Source organism: Phoxinus phoxinus (genome assembly GCF_949152265.1).
Source record: "Phoxinus phoxinus genome assembly, chromosome: 12".
In the NCBI taxonomy this organism is placed as follows: Eukaryota; Metazoa; Chordata; class Actinopteri; order Cypriniformes; family Leuciscidae; genus Phoxinus; species Phoxinus phoxinus.
Genome location: NC_136887.1, coordinates 33116286 through 33133785, shown reverse-complemented (window position 1 = coordinate 33133785; position 17500 = coordinate 33116286). Strand labels below are relative to the sequence as shown.

The window sequence follows — 17500 nt, the reverse complement described above, 5'->3', positions numbered from 1 at the left end:
CTGCTGTATATTACTTCTGAGCAATAATAGATTAGATGAAACTCATGTGTCCTGCCTTAACTTAAATGTAGGCTATTGCCTAATATTCAAGTATTAAACTGCTTAATTAGCTATAAAATATTGGTAATTTAACTCTTTAATGTTCACTCCAAGAAAAAAACAATGTAAAAATTACTTGTTTGAATTTTTTAGGTTAATGGGGCACTAATAACACAATTAATAAAAATAAATAATTATATACCACCCAGTTTTTTAAATATAGACCTCTACCAAATGGTTGAGATGCTGCTTGATGGTAAAAGTACCTATTACATAATTATAAATGTATAATAGCATTTAATACTGTATATAAATTTTATTTTATTTACCTATAGTTTACCAGGAAGTAATCCCATTGAGATTCAGAATGTATTTTTCAAGGGAGTCCTGGCCAACACAGCAGAATAATGGTTTTATATTAAAAATACATATACAAACATTTAACAGAAAAAGACATTTTGGCAATTTAACATAATCTCAACATAATCACCAGCAGTGCTCAGTAACAGCACATGTGCATTTAGTGCTCAATAGTCCTTTATCCTCATTTTAAATGGGTAAATAGTCTAATTTGAGCTGATTCTGCAATTTATACCAGGAAAAAGATGCACAAACTTTAAAGGCACTTTCACCGAAGACAGTTCGCGTTCGTGGGATATCATACATGATTTGCCCATATGATCTAAGATTACATTTCCTGGTGACTTTAAGAGTCAGAACTGAACATAAGTAAGGAGGCAGTTTACAAAGTATAAGTCCAGAAAGAGAAAAAAAAAAAATCATGTTTGCCAGAATTGATGGAAGGTCAAGTGTAGTTATTGTTAACTATTAAAAATATAAAAAATAATTCTTAATTGAAAAAAACTGAAATAAAACAAAATATAAATATTAGATGAAAAGATAAATAGATTAGATAAATATTATTTTTGTATTATTGATAAAACTATTATATTTTTTGTACTATATTAGTCAAATTAGTAGTTATTTATATATTTGAAATTATTTGTGTGTTAATTTAAGTTTTAGACTTTTTTTAAAATATGCCCAGTTTATTTTTTATAAATTTTTATCAAAATTGTTATTATTTTAAACTAAATTAAAATTAGATACGTTGCATTGTTCAACTAACTGTAATAAGACTAGTTGTCGTTTTAGCAATTTTACTACTTCAACTTCAACTTAAGTAAATGCAAATTAAAGCTAAATAGAAAATTTAAGAATAAAAGTAAAACACGACAAAAGCGCATATAAATGACTAAAGATAAAATGAGAAAAGATAAAACAAAAGCTATTTCAAAATATTAATAAATACTATAGTATATAAACAATCCTAAAAAAAAATTTTTGGGGGGAAAAGTAGTAGGTTGTTCAAAATATTCCCTGTGTACAGAATACATTCTGCTAAACCAGTATTATGACAGTTATGAAGATACATAATGTGATGCCAGAGCTGATATCTGTTATCAATGCTGCCATCTGCTGGTGTGAAAGTGATATCGCAGCCTCTGAAGTCACTCAACATATATATAAATATATATAAAGAGTACAGCTGAAACTCGAAAAATTTGAATATGGTGCAAAAGTTCATTTATTTCAGTAATTCAACTTTAAAGGTGAAACTAATATATTATATAGACTCATTACATGCAAAGTGATATATTTCAAGCCTTTATTTGTTATCATTTTGATGATTATGGCTTACAGCTTATGAAAACCCCAAATTCAAAATTAGAATATTTTGAAAAGGTTTTCATAAGCTGTAAGCCATAATCATCACAATTATAACAAATAAAGGCTTGAAATATCTCACTTTGCATGTAATGAGTCTATATAATATATTAGTTTCACCTTCATGCTGATGAAATCTTTGAAATAGCTTTACTGCTATGTGTGTGTGTGTGTGTGTGTGTGTGTGTGTGTGTGTGTGTGTGTGTGTGTGTGTGTGTGTGTGTGTGTGTTTGATCTTCATTGTGTTCACTGAGAATCTCTGAACAAAGTCTTCATTAGCATTTTCCACCTTTGACTTCGTCCTCCTGATTCTCTTTGAGTCAAACCTGAGCACACGTGACATTACTTGTCTGTGTGTGTGTGTGTGTGTGTTGCAGCGAGGAACAGGTGGAAGCCGTCGGATCCTCAGATCATCTCCGAGGGTCTGTACGCCATCGCTGTGGTCCTGAGCTTCTCTCGCATCGCTTACATCCTCCCGGCCAACGAGAGCTTCGGGCCGCTCCAGATCTCCCTGGGCCGAACCGTCAAGGACATCTTCAAGTTCATGGTCATCTTCATCATGGTGTTCGTGGCCTTCATGATCGGCATGTTCAACCTGTACTCGTATTACCTGGGGGCCAAATATAACCCCGCCTTCACCACGTGAGTGACACACACACACACACACACACACACACACACACACACACACACACACACACACACACTCGTATTACCTGGGGGCCAAATATAACCCCACCTTCACCACGTGAGTGACACACACACACACACACACTCGTATTACCTGGGGGCCAAATATAACCCCGCCTTCACCACGTGAGTGACACACACATCCATTGCAAATACACACACACACTCAACACACTCGTATTACCTGGGGGCCAAATATAACCCCGCCTTCACCACGTGAGTGACACACACACACACACACACACACACACACAACACGCTCATATTACCTTGGGGCCAAATATAACCCCGCCTACACCACGTGAGTGACACACACACAGCCATAGCAACACCCTGGCAACCACATACACACACACACACACAGACACGCACACACAGAAAATGAAAGGATTTTCATGTATTAATAATTTATCTTTATTGCCAATGTGTGAACAGCTTGTAATGAAACTGGTTTGACTTGAAGCATATTAAAAACACCACATAGACATATAAACAACATTAAAAACTTGACTTTTTCACCACAGGGGGACTTTAATTAATGTTACTTAAACATATTACATCTCTCTCTCTCTCTCTCTCGCTCTCTCTCTCTCTCTCTCTCTCTCTCTCTCTCTCTCTCTCTCTCTCTCTCTTACATTAGCGTGAGTGCTGTTTTGGAGCAGTAAGTGCTGATTTGTATTCGGCACACAGATATGTCAGGCTTATAATAGAATAGCTCAGCTGTAATCTTCAAATCACTCTGTAAATGGGGTTTTTAAGTTGTGGTCAGCTGGTTTTGAAGGGGATCCCTGCGGCCCGGCTTCCTTTCAAAGCAAACAGAACGAGCCGTTCGTTGGTTCTCACGGGGGCCGTTCTCCTGCGCGGCTACTTCATTTAAAAGGTCCAGACGCCTCATAAACCGCGCGAAGCGGCTCCTCATTATAAACCTCAAGATCATAAACCTCTGATAGAGAACTTCTCCTAAATAAATCAATATTTTTGTCTTGAAATTTTGTAAGAAAAGCAAAATGGCTTAAGATATTAGGTCTTATTTTCTGAAAAGAATATCAAACTAATTTTTTTTTTTAAAAACAACAAAAAAAACTGCCAATTGAGTCAAACAATTATATTATTTTCCCTTTGAAGTACTGTAAGATTATTTGTATGACCTCATTGGCCGATTTTTTTCTTGTTTTAGGCATAAACATACAAAATTGTGATAATTTTTTAAGTCATTTTGGTTCTCAAATGCATCTAGAATTAGGAATATTTCAATATTTTTACTGGAAACAAAACAAAAAAACTAAGCGTCCGTGACAACATTTTTTTTATGGGAGTATGATATCGACATAATTATACCTCGATATTTTCTGGGATTTTGTCGATAATGATAATTAGACATTTTTGAGATATTTTGAAGCTGCATCTAAAGCACTCATTTATTTACACCACAATTGCAATTGCATAAATGCTATGGTAATATTTTGAATATTGAAATATCAAGTGATACATTTGTTTTTTAAATGATTCTACAAAATATGAAAGTAAAACTATGGAGGAAAAAGCAAGTCACTGTCCTATTAAGTCATTCATTTAAACAATTTGTTCAACAACGCTGATTCATTCAGGAACGAAGCAAGTGACTCTTGAATCATTGACTCGTTCAACAACGTTGATTCATTCAGGAACGAAGCAAGTGACTCTTGAATCATTGACTCGTTCAACAACGTTGATTCATTCAGGAACGAAGCAAGTGACTCTTGAATCATTGACTCGTTCAACAACATTGATTCATTCAGGAACGAAGCAAGTGACTCTTGAATCATTGACTCGTTTAACAACGATTAATTATGTTCCTCATTCAGGAACGAAGCACCGTGTCGAATTGCGTCTTTGTTTGGGTCTATTTTTGTTGGTGAAAGTGCAAAAACAGAAAAATATTTTGTGTCTGAAATGTAACTTACTATATTACAGTACCCTGTTTATTTCAAATTGCAATCATGCTGATATTGAACACGAGAAGTTTTCTCATGTGACATTGCTTAACTATTAAATAAAAATATAAGACAACAACTCATACAGGTGCATTTTTGGCCCACATATTGAATAGTGGTCATTTTAACCTCATTCTACTGATCTGCATCATTTAGTGAAAGCATACACTTTCAAGGCCAGTTTTTGAGTGACAATGTCAGCTTCCACATCGTTACCAAAATCACAATTACGCTATTGTCATAGGCGAAATGTGGCACACCAGACAATACAGTGGCAGATTTAAAAGCTCTCACTGGTGTTTGGCAGTAATGTGTCTTCAGATGGTCGTTTGGCACTGATTGTGATGTGTGTGTGTGTGTGTGCGCGCTGTAGGTGGGAGATTAGCATGCTGATTAAACGTGATCGCCAGCTACCGGCCCGTAACGGCCCACGGAAACCCGGTTAGCGTTGCCATGGTTATGCTCCTCCGTGATGCCTCTAAGTGCGGGAGGAGTGACGGCGTCCCATCGACGTATCTCAGGCTGTCAGAGAAGGCGTTGATTTTAATCATTCGGCACACATCACAGGGCGTCCTGCTGAGGTGGAGATGGTTTAGGACTGTAAGAGCTGCAGGGCAGATGTAATCAATGAGCCGTCTCTGAACCGCCAAAAGCTCAAGCTTGATGTGGAGGCCCAACACTGTAACACGGTGACGTGTGACGCCTGCCACGGGCCCGAGAACCTTCCCCTAAAAACACTTTAAGACGGTGACGTGACGCCAGCCACGGGCCTGAGAACCTTCCCCTAAAAACACTTTAAGACGGTGACGTGACGCCAGCCACGGGCCTGAGAACCTTCCCCTAAAAACACTTTAAGACGGTGACGTGACGCCAGCCACGGGCCTGAGAACCTTCCCCTAAAAACACTTTAAGACGGTGACGTGACGCCAGCCACGGGCCTGAGAACCTTCCTATAAAAACACTGTAACGCGGTAACGTGTGACGCCTGCCACGGGCCCGGGAACCTTCCCCTAAAAACACTGTAACGGTGACGTGTGACGCCTGCCACGGGCCCGGGAACCTTCCCCTAAAAACACTGTAACGGTGACGTGTGACGCCCGCCACGGGTCCGAAGACCTTCCCCCTAAAAACACTGTAACGGTGACGTGTGACGCCCGCCACGGGCCCGGGAACCTTCCCCTAAAAACACTTTAAGACGGTGACGTGACGCCCGCCACGGGCCCGGGAACCTTCCCCAAAAACACTGTAGCAAATCAAACCTTGCCGGGCTGCAGGACATTTTACATGTTCATCCCAACACTCCTGCCAGGACACAAAATTTATTAATACAATTAATAAATTAGGTAATAATGATAATAATTTATATAATATTTGTATTGTTGAATTTTTTAAGTTTTTCATACTGTATTAATGAATGAATTAAATAATGATAAACTATTATTATTATTAAATTATAATATCATTTAATAATGTCATTATTATTTATATAATATTGTTGTTTAATTCATTTATACATACAGTATATACTGTATAAATAAATAAATAAATAAATAAAATATATATATATACATACATTAATTAATTAATTAATTAAATGATAATAACAATAATAATAAGAATAATAATAATTATTATTATTAAATTATAATATAATATACAAATATATATTTTATTGTAATAATAAATTATATATGAATTTTATTAATTATTATTGTTATTTTGATGATTATTATTATTATATTTATGTCCAGAAAGTCCAAAAAATTAGCCCCATGCTTTCACAAAAAACATCCTCATTCTCAGTCTCAAAAACACCTGCACTGAACATTTTATCATATGTAAAATTCATATGTTTTTCTGGTCCTGTTGAGAACTAACCCTTTAAATGTTTTTCTTTAATTTGTGACTATATAAATGTTTGTGTATATGTGTAAACTCAGTCTAGTGTCCGGTAAACTCTATTGAGCTCCATGTAATGATGCTGTGCAGGGTTGTCAGCAGAGGTCAGTGTGGATCTGGTTCTTCTCTCTTCATAAAGTTCACATGGAGAATGTGAAACTCATTAGTCATGAGACAGTCAGACACCTCTGAGACTCAGGTGAACTCAACTAACCTCAGAAACCTAATGTAGAGTATAAGATGTAAATAGGACACTTCAAATATAGCAACAGAACGCATCAAAAACAGGCATTTTCACCTTTCCTGAAACATCGAGCGTGCGCCAACCACGTCAAGGTCATTCAGGGAACGCATGAAATGATCAAATGTATTTCTTGAATAAAATGTGAGTCACTTTGGATAGAAGCATATGCATAAGCGCAAATCGTGTTTGATAAGGTCGAACTGTGCTGGTCACCTTCCCCTGACCGCTGGACATTCACATTTATGCATTTTGCTTTTATCCAAAGTGATTTCCAGTGCATTAAGACTATACGTTTGATCAGTTCATGCATTTTCATATACATTTTATCAGTACGTGCAGTGAACTTAAATAAGTGCTTGCACAACCACTATGACTGATATAGTCGATCCTATTTTTATTGTCTGGTTTTATTGTGCGTGATTCATCAGTGCATGAGGAAATTATTTTTGCTTTCATAATTTGCTGTGAATAATACATTTCTACACCTCTGAATCAACGTTTCTCCCAACAAAGACGATTTTTAATTTCAAAAGTATAGTTGACATTTAGCCAGTTGACGTTTAGCTGTGCAACATGACATTTTAATCTCAACAGATTCTGCCCTGAATATTTACTTTTAATGATTTACTGTAGCATGACTTTTTGAAAACAGAATAGTTTTGATTTAAAGAAGCAACACTGACTGCTAATTATTTCCCACTGAACACTTAGCTCAGAAATATGTCATAGTGTGGACGTTTGCCGCATTGCAAATGTGATTTAATGTAAATATCTGACGTGAACTTTTCAAACTGCTGCTGTTTTGCAGATGTTTTCTCAGGGGTTATTTAAGTTTTTATTGATATTTTGAATTAGCTTTTTATTAGCTTATTATATAATATTTTAAAAATAAATTTTTAATTATTTAATTTTAGTTAATTTTTTAGTAATTTTGTTTTGTGTTTTTGTCATTTTATTTGTTTGTCTTTTTTTATATTGCTTGTTAATATTTTTTTATATATATTGAGGTCTAATATGTTTTTATTTCAGTTTTAGCTTTAGTTAGTTTTAGCTATTATTGATTTCCAGGTAATAATATTAGTGCTTGAACTTAAGTTATTTCAGGCAACATTTCTAATTTTCGTTTAAACTTTTTCAACCAATTTTTATATTTTATTCTGTTTAAGCTTTATTTTAGTTAACAGAAATGTTTTTAATAGTTTTAGTAAACGATAATAACCCTTTTTTTTCTGTCCACCATCTTTCTCTGGGTTCAGTGTGATGTGCAGCAGTGAATTATGGGAAATGAACGGCAGACAGTTTGCTCTGAGATCCAGCATGTGGAAACACACACGGGTTTGCTAACAAGCCTTGAAGGTTAGACCACAGATACTCGTGTGTGTGTGTGTGTGTGTGTGTGTGTGTGTGTGTGTGTGTGTGTGTGTGTGTGCCTGCGTGCAGTCTCTCTACCGCTCAGTGTCTCACGAGTGTGTGATGCAGTTGGATGTGATAATGATCTGTCTCGGGCTCGTGTGTGTGTGTGTGTGTGTGGACATTATTGAAGAAGTGCTGGCGAAAGACAGCGGCACAGCACACACTGATCACACAAACACACTGACACTTGTCAAGAGCGAGAGATGGTTTGCTATCATATCATAATCATAAAACATAACTAAAATAAAGCCCATTGAGATCCTAATATTTGAGTTTGGGGTGAAATATCTCCATTAATATTTACGTTTCATTCATATTTTGAATTAGCTTTTATTTTAAATGTTTTCATTGTTTATTTTGTTATGTGTTTGTCATTTTTTGTGTTATTTTTTAGGTTTAATTTATTTTATTTCAGTTTTATTATTATTGTTTATTTTCAGTTAGTAATTGTAGTGCTTCAGCTTGAACTTATTTCAGTTAGTTGCAACATTTCTAATTTTTGCTTAGTGTTTTTCTTTTTTTTCTTTTATTAGACTTTCATATAATATTTATATTTTATTTCAGCATTATTTCAGTTAACCAAATGTTTTCATTTTTTTTTTTCTTCAGTTTTAGTTGAGTTTGTGCGATGGATCTAGATGCATGTTATATATAAATATGAGAAAGAAGAGGTTAAACTAATAGCATCATGTCTTTGCATGCGCCGTCTGTTTTAGTGTCTTTATCACTGCAGGCGTTATTCAGATCAGTTAATGCAAACCTGCCGCAAAATGTGCTGGAAGTAATTGCACGCCATGGCCGTCCCCATCTCGCGTGTCGTTCTGAGTGTTAGGATGTGTGTTAGTTTAGTGAATGAGGCTCAATCAACACTGAGACTAATTTACACAAAGAAGGTTTGCACTAAAAAGAATAAGAATGAAAAAATGAATCCTCAAACATGCTCAAGTTACTTGAGTCAAGTAGCCTCACTGTTCAGTGAATTCAGCCGAGAGAGAGAGAGAGAGAGAGAGAGAGATGGAGAGGGAGAGGGAGAGAGAGAGAGGGAGAGAGAGCGAGAGAGCGCGAGAGAGAGAGAGAGAGAGAGAGAGAGAGAGAGAGGGCGAGAAGGCGAGAGAGGGCGAGAGAGGGCGAGAGAGAGAGAGAGAGAGGGAGAGAGAGCGAGAGAGCGCAACACTGGAGTGTAGAAGTGCAAACCCTGCAGAGTTGGAGAACGAGAGGAAACGGGGAGACAGGAATGGACAGAATGAGTGAGAATGTCAACCAGGAGAGAAAAGCCACAACTCTCCCGCTGGCAGAAGCTGAACCACATCGATCAGATAACATGCTCTGTGTGTGAGGAGAGTTCATTTGAGCCCAGGATTTCTCTCATTGAGTCTTTTTAAATAAACTTGTGGGTGTGTGTGTGTGTGTGTGTGTGGAGGGGGGACAAGTCTTGAAAAATGTCAGTCCTGAGGCTGTCTGTCAGTCAAGGACTTTTTTGACGAATTATTTGAAAATGCATTCAGCTACACACACACACACACACACACACACACACACACACACACACACACACACACACACACACACACACACACACACACACACACACACACACACACACACACACACACACACACACACACACACACACACACACACTCACACTCTACTTTATTAGGACACCTGTTCAAAGCTCATGAATGCAAACATCTACAACTCAATGCATGATTCAGGCATGTAGAGATGATCAAGAGGATCTGCTGAATCACATTTTAGAGACTTTGAATGTGGCGTGATTGTTGCTGGTGTTAAAATGTTAAGAAACTGCTGATCTACTGGGATTTTCACACACAAGCCAGCAGCCGTATCACCCTGTAGCCCACGACTGGTTGCCCACTGAAGATAAGCAGGGCTGGATGGGAGACGTCCTGAATGGGGAAACCCAGTTTCTGCTGGAAGAGGTGTTAGTGAGGCCAGTATAAAATCCCATGGCTCTTCTCGATAAAGGCAACAGTGACTCAAATAAGCTCTCGTGTCAGTCGAGTCTGCAGAAGAGCATCTCTGAACACACAACATGTTGAAGCTTGAAGCAGAACTGAGGATACGATTCGCACGGGCTCACCAACATTAGACGACAGAAGATTGGAGAAACGTCTCCTGCTCTGAGTCTTGATTTCTGCTTCAGCATTCAGACGGTCAGGTGACGGGTCAGAGTTTGGCGTAAACACAATGAAAGCTTGATCATCCGGTCTTGTATCATCAGTTTAGGCTCCTGCTGCTGGTTTAATGGTGTAGAAGATATTTTTTGGCACACTTTGCACCCTTTAGTACAAACTGAGCATCGATTAAACATCTCAGTCTACCTGAGTATTATTGCTGAACATGTCCATCTCTTTATGACCACAGTGTATCATCTTCTGATACTTCCAGCAGGAGAACATACCGTCACAAAGCTCAAATCATCTCTAACTGGTTTCTTGAGCATGACAATGAGTTCACTAAACTCACACGGCCTCCACAGTCACCAGATCTCAGTCCTATAGAGCAGCTTTGGGATGTCGAGGAACTATTTTTTTTTTCATAGGTCATTTTTCTGGACAGTTTTCAAGACCCCGCCCCCTCATTTGCATTCTGGGTCAGAGCCAAAAACCCTGAGGTTCACTGGCGGTTTGGTTCAGATGAATCGCCGGAGCTCGTTAGTAAATCGATTCAAGAAGCATCTGCTAAATGAATCAAATATAAACGTTAAAGACCTGACGAAGCAGAAGACATGAGAGCTATTCCTGTAAACACAGGGGAGTGAACGTCAGACTACGGCTGTTTAATATATGTATGATATTTTAAGAAAGAGAGAAATATATTGAACACAAACATTGTGTTCTTGTTTCTGATCCCTTCTTTTTATTTGATCAATTTATTGTTACTACTATTATAATATTTTTATGTGTATATGAAAGTGGGTAAGCATATTTATACCTTGATTTTGGATTTGCATTTTCGCAGATGGTTCACCGATTGTCTTTGATTATGGTTTGGGCCAAAAGGGAGGGGACTGGGCTTGTGGGAGAATTGTTAGTGTGTGTGTGTGTGTGTGTGTGTATGAATATCCATGTATCTAAATGTTTGTTACAGTCTTGTGTTGTATTTACTTTAATGATGATTTCTATTATGATGTTGGTTTCTTTGTATTGTAAGGACCCCCTCGAAAATGAGATGGTTCATCTCAAGGGGTTATCCATAAATAAATTACAAATATAGAGAGAGGAGAAGATTTTCTTGCCCAGTCTGTGGGCGCAAAGCAAAGGAAGAGAAACGAACACAAAACTGAAACCTGGTGTGTGTGTGTGTGTGTGTGTGTGTGTGTGTGTGTGTGTGTGTGTTAGAAAGAGTCTCTCTGCCTGCCTCTTTAAACATCACTGTGAAGTTATTCTGTGAAACACAAAGGAGAGAAGCAGAGAGAACAGTGCAAAGAAAATATATATATAAATATAGAGTTGAATGCTTCTGTGTGTGTGTGTTTGTGCGATTTAGGACCATGCAACGGATTAGTTACTAAGACACACAGACACACATCTGAGCAAAACAAGTTGAGAAGCTGTTCTGTAGACTTCTGTGAAGTTGATTAGCTTCGAAGACGTTGAAAGCTTTTGCCGTGCGCCTCCTCCACAGTCAGCTGTCTCCGAAGAGGACATGATGATTGAGATTGAGCCCACACTGACAGATTTGTTTTCACAGTACACACTACAACACGTTTTCAAATTCATCCCTTGAAAGAACTTCTCCAATAAACAGGACAAAAACACTGTGGACAGAAGGACAAAACCTAAAGAAAAAGATGCGTTTTGAAATGTATCCGATTCGTGTAGATGTAGCCTTTGTCAAATTTAGGGGCCGTTTACACAACGGAAAACTTACAGTAATTTACACAAAAGCGTTTTTGGGGCCTGAAAACGTAAACGTTTGAAAACGGGCTTCAAAGTGCAAGTTTGGCAACTGGCCTGGCAGCAGAATACAGCGTTTTTAGTCGTTTTCGCAGATCTGTGTGAACGGGGATCAGTTTTGATAACGCTACGGAAAAACATTTCCGTTTTTAGTACATCGTTGTCGTAGCCTGGCTAACGTCAGACCGCGTCTCATTGAGACGTGGTCTGGGAACCACATGTTCATTTTCTCGTATTTGAGGCGTGGTTTACGAATGCCCAGAGCCGTTTATTGGGCGCTATACGAATGTCTATCAAATGCGCCTGTACGTAGCTCATAGCCAATCGTTTCCATTATACCAGATGACGTATGTAGAGCGACAGAAATTCGACGAGGAAGAAGACGATGGGTCATAGATTTATGAGTACACGATGGCGTTCAGCGACTATTGCCGGTTGTGCAAGACAAACATGAGGGTAGAAGGTAAATCTGCAGTGCACATGTTGATATAAACAAACTGCTGCGGTGTGTCGCATAGACGTCGTCATCGCCTCGCTGCTCCCTCCCCGCTCTGTGATTGGTCCCCTCGCTGAGGCCAAAATATGGTCTATGGTATCCAGGCTGCCTAGAAAGCGGGAATAAAATCGTGCTGCGCGCAAGGCAGCTTGGGGAAACCCACACACACACACACACACACACACACACACACACACACACACACACACACACACACACACACACTTAATGTGTTTTGATCTTGTGAAGAATGATGGAGGAACTGAATCACACAGAGGAAAATGCTTCATATTGAAGAGACAAGATCATTTCATCATTTTTGATGGCATCTAATATTGACGAGTGAGTCTTTCTCCAGAGGCAGACAAATGCATGGAAAACAGGAGAGACGAGTGGAAAAGAAGTGTCATTAAGAACAATAAAGAGAAGGGGATATCATTTATGAGGGAATATAGAAAGAGAGAAAGAGAAGAAAATCATAACAGAAGTTCTTAGGTGGATTATTTTTTGAATACTGTCTTTATAATACGATTTACATGTTAATAAAGCCGGTTGCTCATGGCTATAATATACCTACCGTCTGAAAGATAGAAACTCAAAACCACATCTAGATATTTTAATAATAAACGAGAGCCTTTGTGAAACAGAGAGGTTTAAATTAAAAGAAGGAAAACGTTGAGTATTATACTCATAATGAAAAAATTGAAGAAAAGTGAATGCAATTATGTTTAATATGGAAAATATGTAATAAGATTTAATTGTCGTTAAATCACATGTGAGAGTGAAATAATATCTGTGAGAATCTGCTCATATTTCCCCCCAAAACCATAATAAAGACATTTATATCGTGCATAAAGAAATGAAAGCTATTTTTTACCATTAATTTGATTAAATTAAGTGCGTTTACTCCAACTTTTGCAGTATTGTAATGTGAAAAACACAATTATATATCATTTAAATTGTAAAATATTAAAATGAATAATTGTCTAATGAGAATTACAAATTAACACAAAAGTAAAGTACCCAGATGCATTACAGAGAATTGAAAAAGGTGTTTAATTTGTCACAATGCACACCTTACTTGTAGATGCTGGTGATTTATTTTCCAGCATTCTGTGTAAAAATGCAGAGCGGTGCGGAGCGAGCGAGACCTTGACTGTGTGTGTCCACTGCATGAGTTCAGCATTAAAACACAAACACAACACAAATGCATTATTGAGCAGACCGCGAGCTGGTCTGAAGCACTGGATGATTCATCATCTTCATTCTGCAGTCCTTCAGCTCATGAATGCAGCGCTTGTTCAGAAACAGGTGCAGACGGAATAACAATGTTTCCAGACGGCACAATCTCGGAGATCTGCCGGATCTCACACGAGTCTCCTCTAGAGCTTCAGACGAGGTCAAAACTGCTCAAAAACTGTTTATTAACACTCTCTCCGTCTGCGCATCGATACATTTCAGCAACTTTCTCAGTTGTTTCTGCACTCAAAAAAAAAATAAAAAAAAAAATGTATAGTTAATTGACATTTTAATTATTTAAAGTGCATCGTTCTTAGAAAAAAGGTTCAATGGGGTTCTATGTTGAACTTTGGGGTTCTTGACTCAATGTTAAAGAACGCTTTATGCCATAAATGATTGCTATTTTTAATGTTTAACCAGTTATTTAAAAAAAATTCTAGTGATAAGTGTTTACAAGATGTTTAATTCATACAATTTAATTACAGGTGAAACTGGAAAAATGAGAATATGATGCAAAAGTTCATTTTTGTCAGTAATTGAACTTAAAATGTGAAACTAATATATTATATAGACTCATTACATGTGAGACATTTCAAGCCTTTATTTGTTATAATTTTGATGATTATGGCTTACAGAAAACCCCAAATTCAAAATATTGTGAAAAGGTTTTCATAAGCTGTAAGCCATAAAAATGATAACAAATAAAGGCTTGAAATATCTCACTTTGCATGTAATGAGTCTATATAATATATTAGTTTCACCTTTTAAGTTGAATTACTGAAATAAATGAACTTTTGCACCATATTCTAATTTTTTGAGTTTCACCTGTACAATTACAAATTAATTAAAGCAAAATTAATTAAAACTAAATCCATAAAATGATGCCAAGATGGAACCCCTATGAGAAGTTCTATATGAAGCGCCTGCGGAACCCCTAGATGTTCCGTATAGAACTTTGAGTGTATTTTTATACTGGCCTCACTAAAAATCATGGTTTCTGGCTTAAACCTCTTTTGGTCAGTTTGACTGAAAACTATAAAATAAGAATCAAATAAACAATTTTGTTTAAATAGTATTATTTCGCTCGAGTGCAATACTATATAGCAAGTTCTATCGGTTTTTCTGTTCGTTTGTCTTTTAGTGCATAGCAGAACATATGATGCATATTTTAAAAAGACTTCACAGTAAACATTAAGATCTTATGTTGTCTTTATTCATAGTTAGTAAACTAAATTAAACATTGACTAATCTCAAGTTAGAGTTCTTATTTCATTTGTTTATGGTCAACATGTTGCTAAAATTTTTCTTACAAGTAACATTTTGGCTTGGTTTTTAAAATAAATAATCTGGTAACACTTATCAATACGGTTCCATTTGTTACCATTAATAATGAATATATATAATAATGTTATAATAATATTAATTAATTAATATGAACTAGCAATGGAAAATACATCTAAAGCATTTATATTCCTATAAGTTGATGTTATTTCAACATTTACTTATGCATTGTTAAAATCAAAACTTATATCTGTCATTTAATGGACCCGAGTTAACATGAAGGAACAATGAACAGTTACGTATATGATTATTGATAAATACTGTAACAAATGTATTGCTGCTTATTGTTAGTTAGTTAGTTAGTTAGTTAGTTAGTTAGTTAGTTAGTTAGTTAGTTAGTTAGTTAGGTATAGTTAGTTAGTTAGTTAGTTACATAAACTAATGGGACCTTATTGTAGAGTGTTACCCAAAATATATTTACTTTGTATGGTTTTGTCTTCGGATTTTTTTTTTTTTTTTTTTTTGGACCAAGTTAAGTTAAGTTTTGGACCACTAAATGAAATGAGTGTCTAAAGTATCATTTTGAAATGAAGTTTGCTGAGAAAGCTCAGTTGATTAGATTGAGCCGTGGAAGCGAGGGATCTGAGCAGTGACGTGTTCCTCTGACCCGTGTGTGTTGCAGGGTTGAGGAGAGCTTCAAGACTCTGTTCTGGTCCATCTTCGGGCTCTCCGAGGTGATTTCTGTGGTTCTGAAGTATGACCATAAGTTCATTGAGAACATCGGTTACGTGCTGTACGGGGTTTATAACGTCACGATGGTGGTGGTTCTCCTCAACATGCTGATCGCCATGATCAACAGCTCCTACCAGGAAATAGAGGTACGGGCAAAAGCCTCTTTAAAGCAAGATACATTTACCGGAAAACAGTTCTGGGAAGATTACTTAAAATTGTAGTACATCACTCACTGTAAAAAAAAAAAAAAAAATTGGTTTAACTTAAAAAAGCAAGTTACCTTGTTACCTTAAAATGTTTTAATTCGTTGTAATTCAAAATTTGAGTTAATACAATGAAGAAGAATGGTTTAATAAACAGAAACTCAAAATATTATGTTATCTTCACACATTAGTTATCGAAGTTGATTTGACAAAAGATAAAAAGCTGTGATAACAAATCATGAAAATATTTTTTTACAGTGTGATTACAAATTACATGACAAAAATAGTTAGTGATTATTAGATTACACTTTTTTTTATTACTTTTGACCTAACTCCACTACCATATTGATATAAAATGCGAAGAGAAAGAACATATTTTTCTTTATTAAACAACATGAAGTGAATAGGAGTAATGCAGTTGAAATAATAATTGAAATAATAATTGCATGTTTGCAATTATTGCAAGGAAATTGCAAATTTGAATTAATAATTCAAAACATGAAATAATAATAATAATTATTAATTTTAAGTGCATTAAACATTACTAAACTGCAGGGGGTTGTGAGTTAATATATAATTAAATCTCTAATTTCTAATTAAAACAATCAAAATAAAACATTTGAATACTAAAAAAAATAAATATTGTATTTGTCGACCTGCATGTGAATGTGACAGAGAACTGTGTTGATCAATTATTGACATTTTTACTTCAAAACCTCAGGGATAGTTTAAGTAAATATTAATTTAATCTAAATTTAGGCCAAATGGGTTTGACTGACAAAAAAAAAAAAGACAAAACAAGTTGGGGATAAATTGACCAATAAAGTGCTTAATTTCTGTAATCTGATTATGTAATCCAGATATAATCAGTTACCATGCCCGCACTGCTGACCAGCAACATCAGATATGAAAGTGTTTTACTTCACATTATTGACGTATACGCTCCCGAAATGAATGATATGATGTGTGTGTTCACGCTGGAGCTGAATGTCTGGCTCTCTGCAGGAAGACGCTGATGTGGAGTGGAAGTTTGCTCGTGCTAAACTCTGGCTGTCGTATTTCGATGAGGGACGGACGTTGCCTGTCCCGTATAACCTGGTGCCCACCCCCAAATCCTTCTACTACCTGATCATCCGAGTCAAGTCCTGGCTTATACGACTGTGCAAGGGCAAAGGTCATCGGCATAGCAACGAGCTGGAGATGGGCATGCTCAATTCACGGCCGAAGGTGAAGCACAATCCTATACTTACACACTAAACCTAAACCTCATTTCTCTGGTTTAATCCGTCGACAGGTTTGCATCTGCTTAGGATGCAGAAGGACTTTCATTCAAATCTTTTAAATGGAAATGATCGTGTAGAGATGTCTGTAGAATAATGCAGGATCCTGAAGAGAGTTTACACTGAAGCACAGAGTGTGGGAAGGAATTAGGTTTTGTATAGAATATGCATATGGTAAAATAGTAAAGTGTAATATTCTATATTATAAATAACATATAATTGAAATATTACACTTTACTATTTTACCATATTTTTCTATTAAAAATCTATGATTCTATTAGAAATATATTTTTAATTTATATAAAAAATAAATAAATATATATATATATATATATATATATATATATATATATATATATA

General features: G+C 36.3%; 1 protein-coding gene across 1 annotated transcript in view; it reads left to right on the top strand.

The window, feature by feature from the left end:
- The window catches only part of trpc7b (transient receptor potential cation channel, subfamily C, member 7b), a gene marked incomplete at its 3' end in the record, with an annotated part of 57527 nt that overhangs the window by 38358 nt on the left and 1669 nt on the right, over window positions 1-17500 (top strand). Inside the window, exons 7-9 of the mRNA XM_079630779.1 lie at window positions 2145-2409; window positions 15608-15803; window positions 16866-17087. Coding sequence (XP_079486905.1) covers window positions 2145-2409; window positions 15608-15803; window positions 16866-17087 — 683 coding nt within the window. The remainder of the gene's footprint in view (window positions 1-2144; window positions 2410-15607; window positions 15804-16865; window positions 17088-17500) is intronic.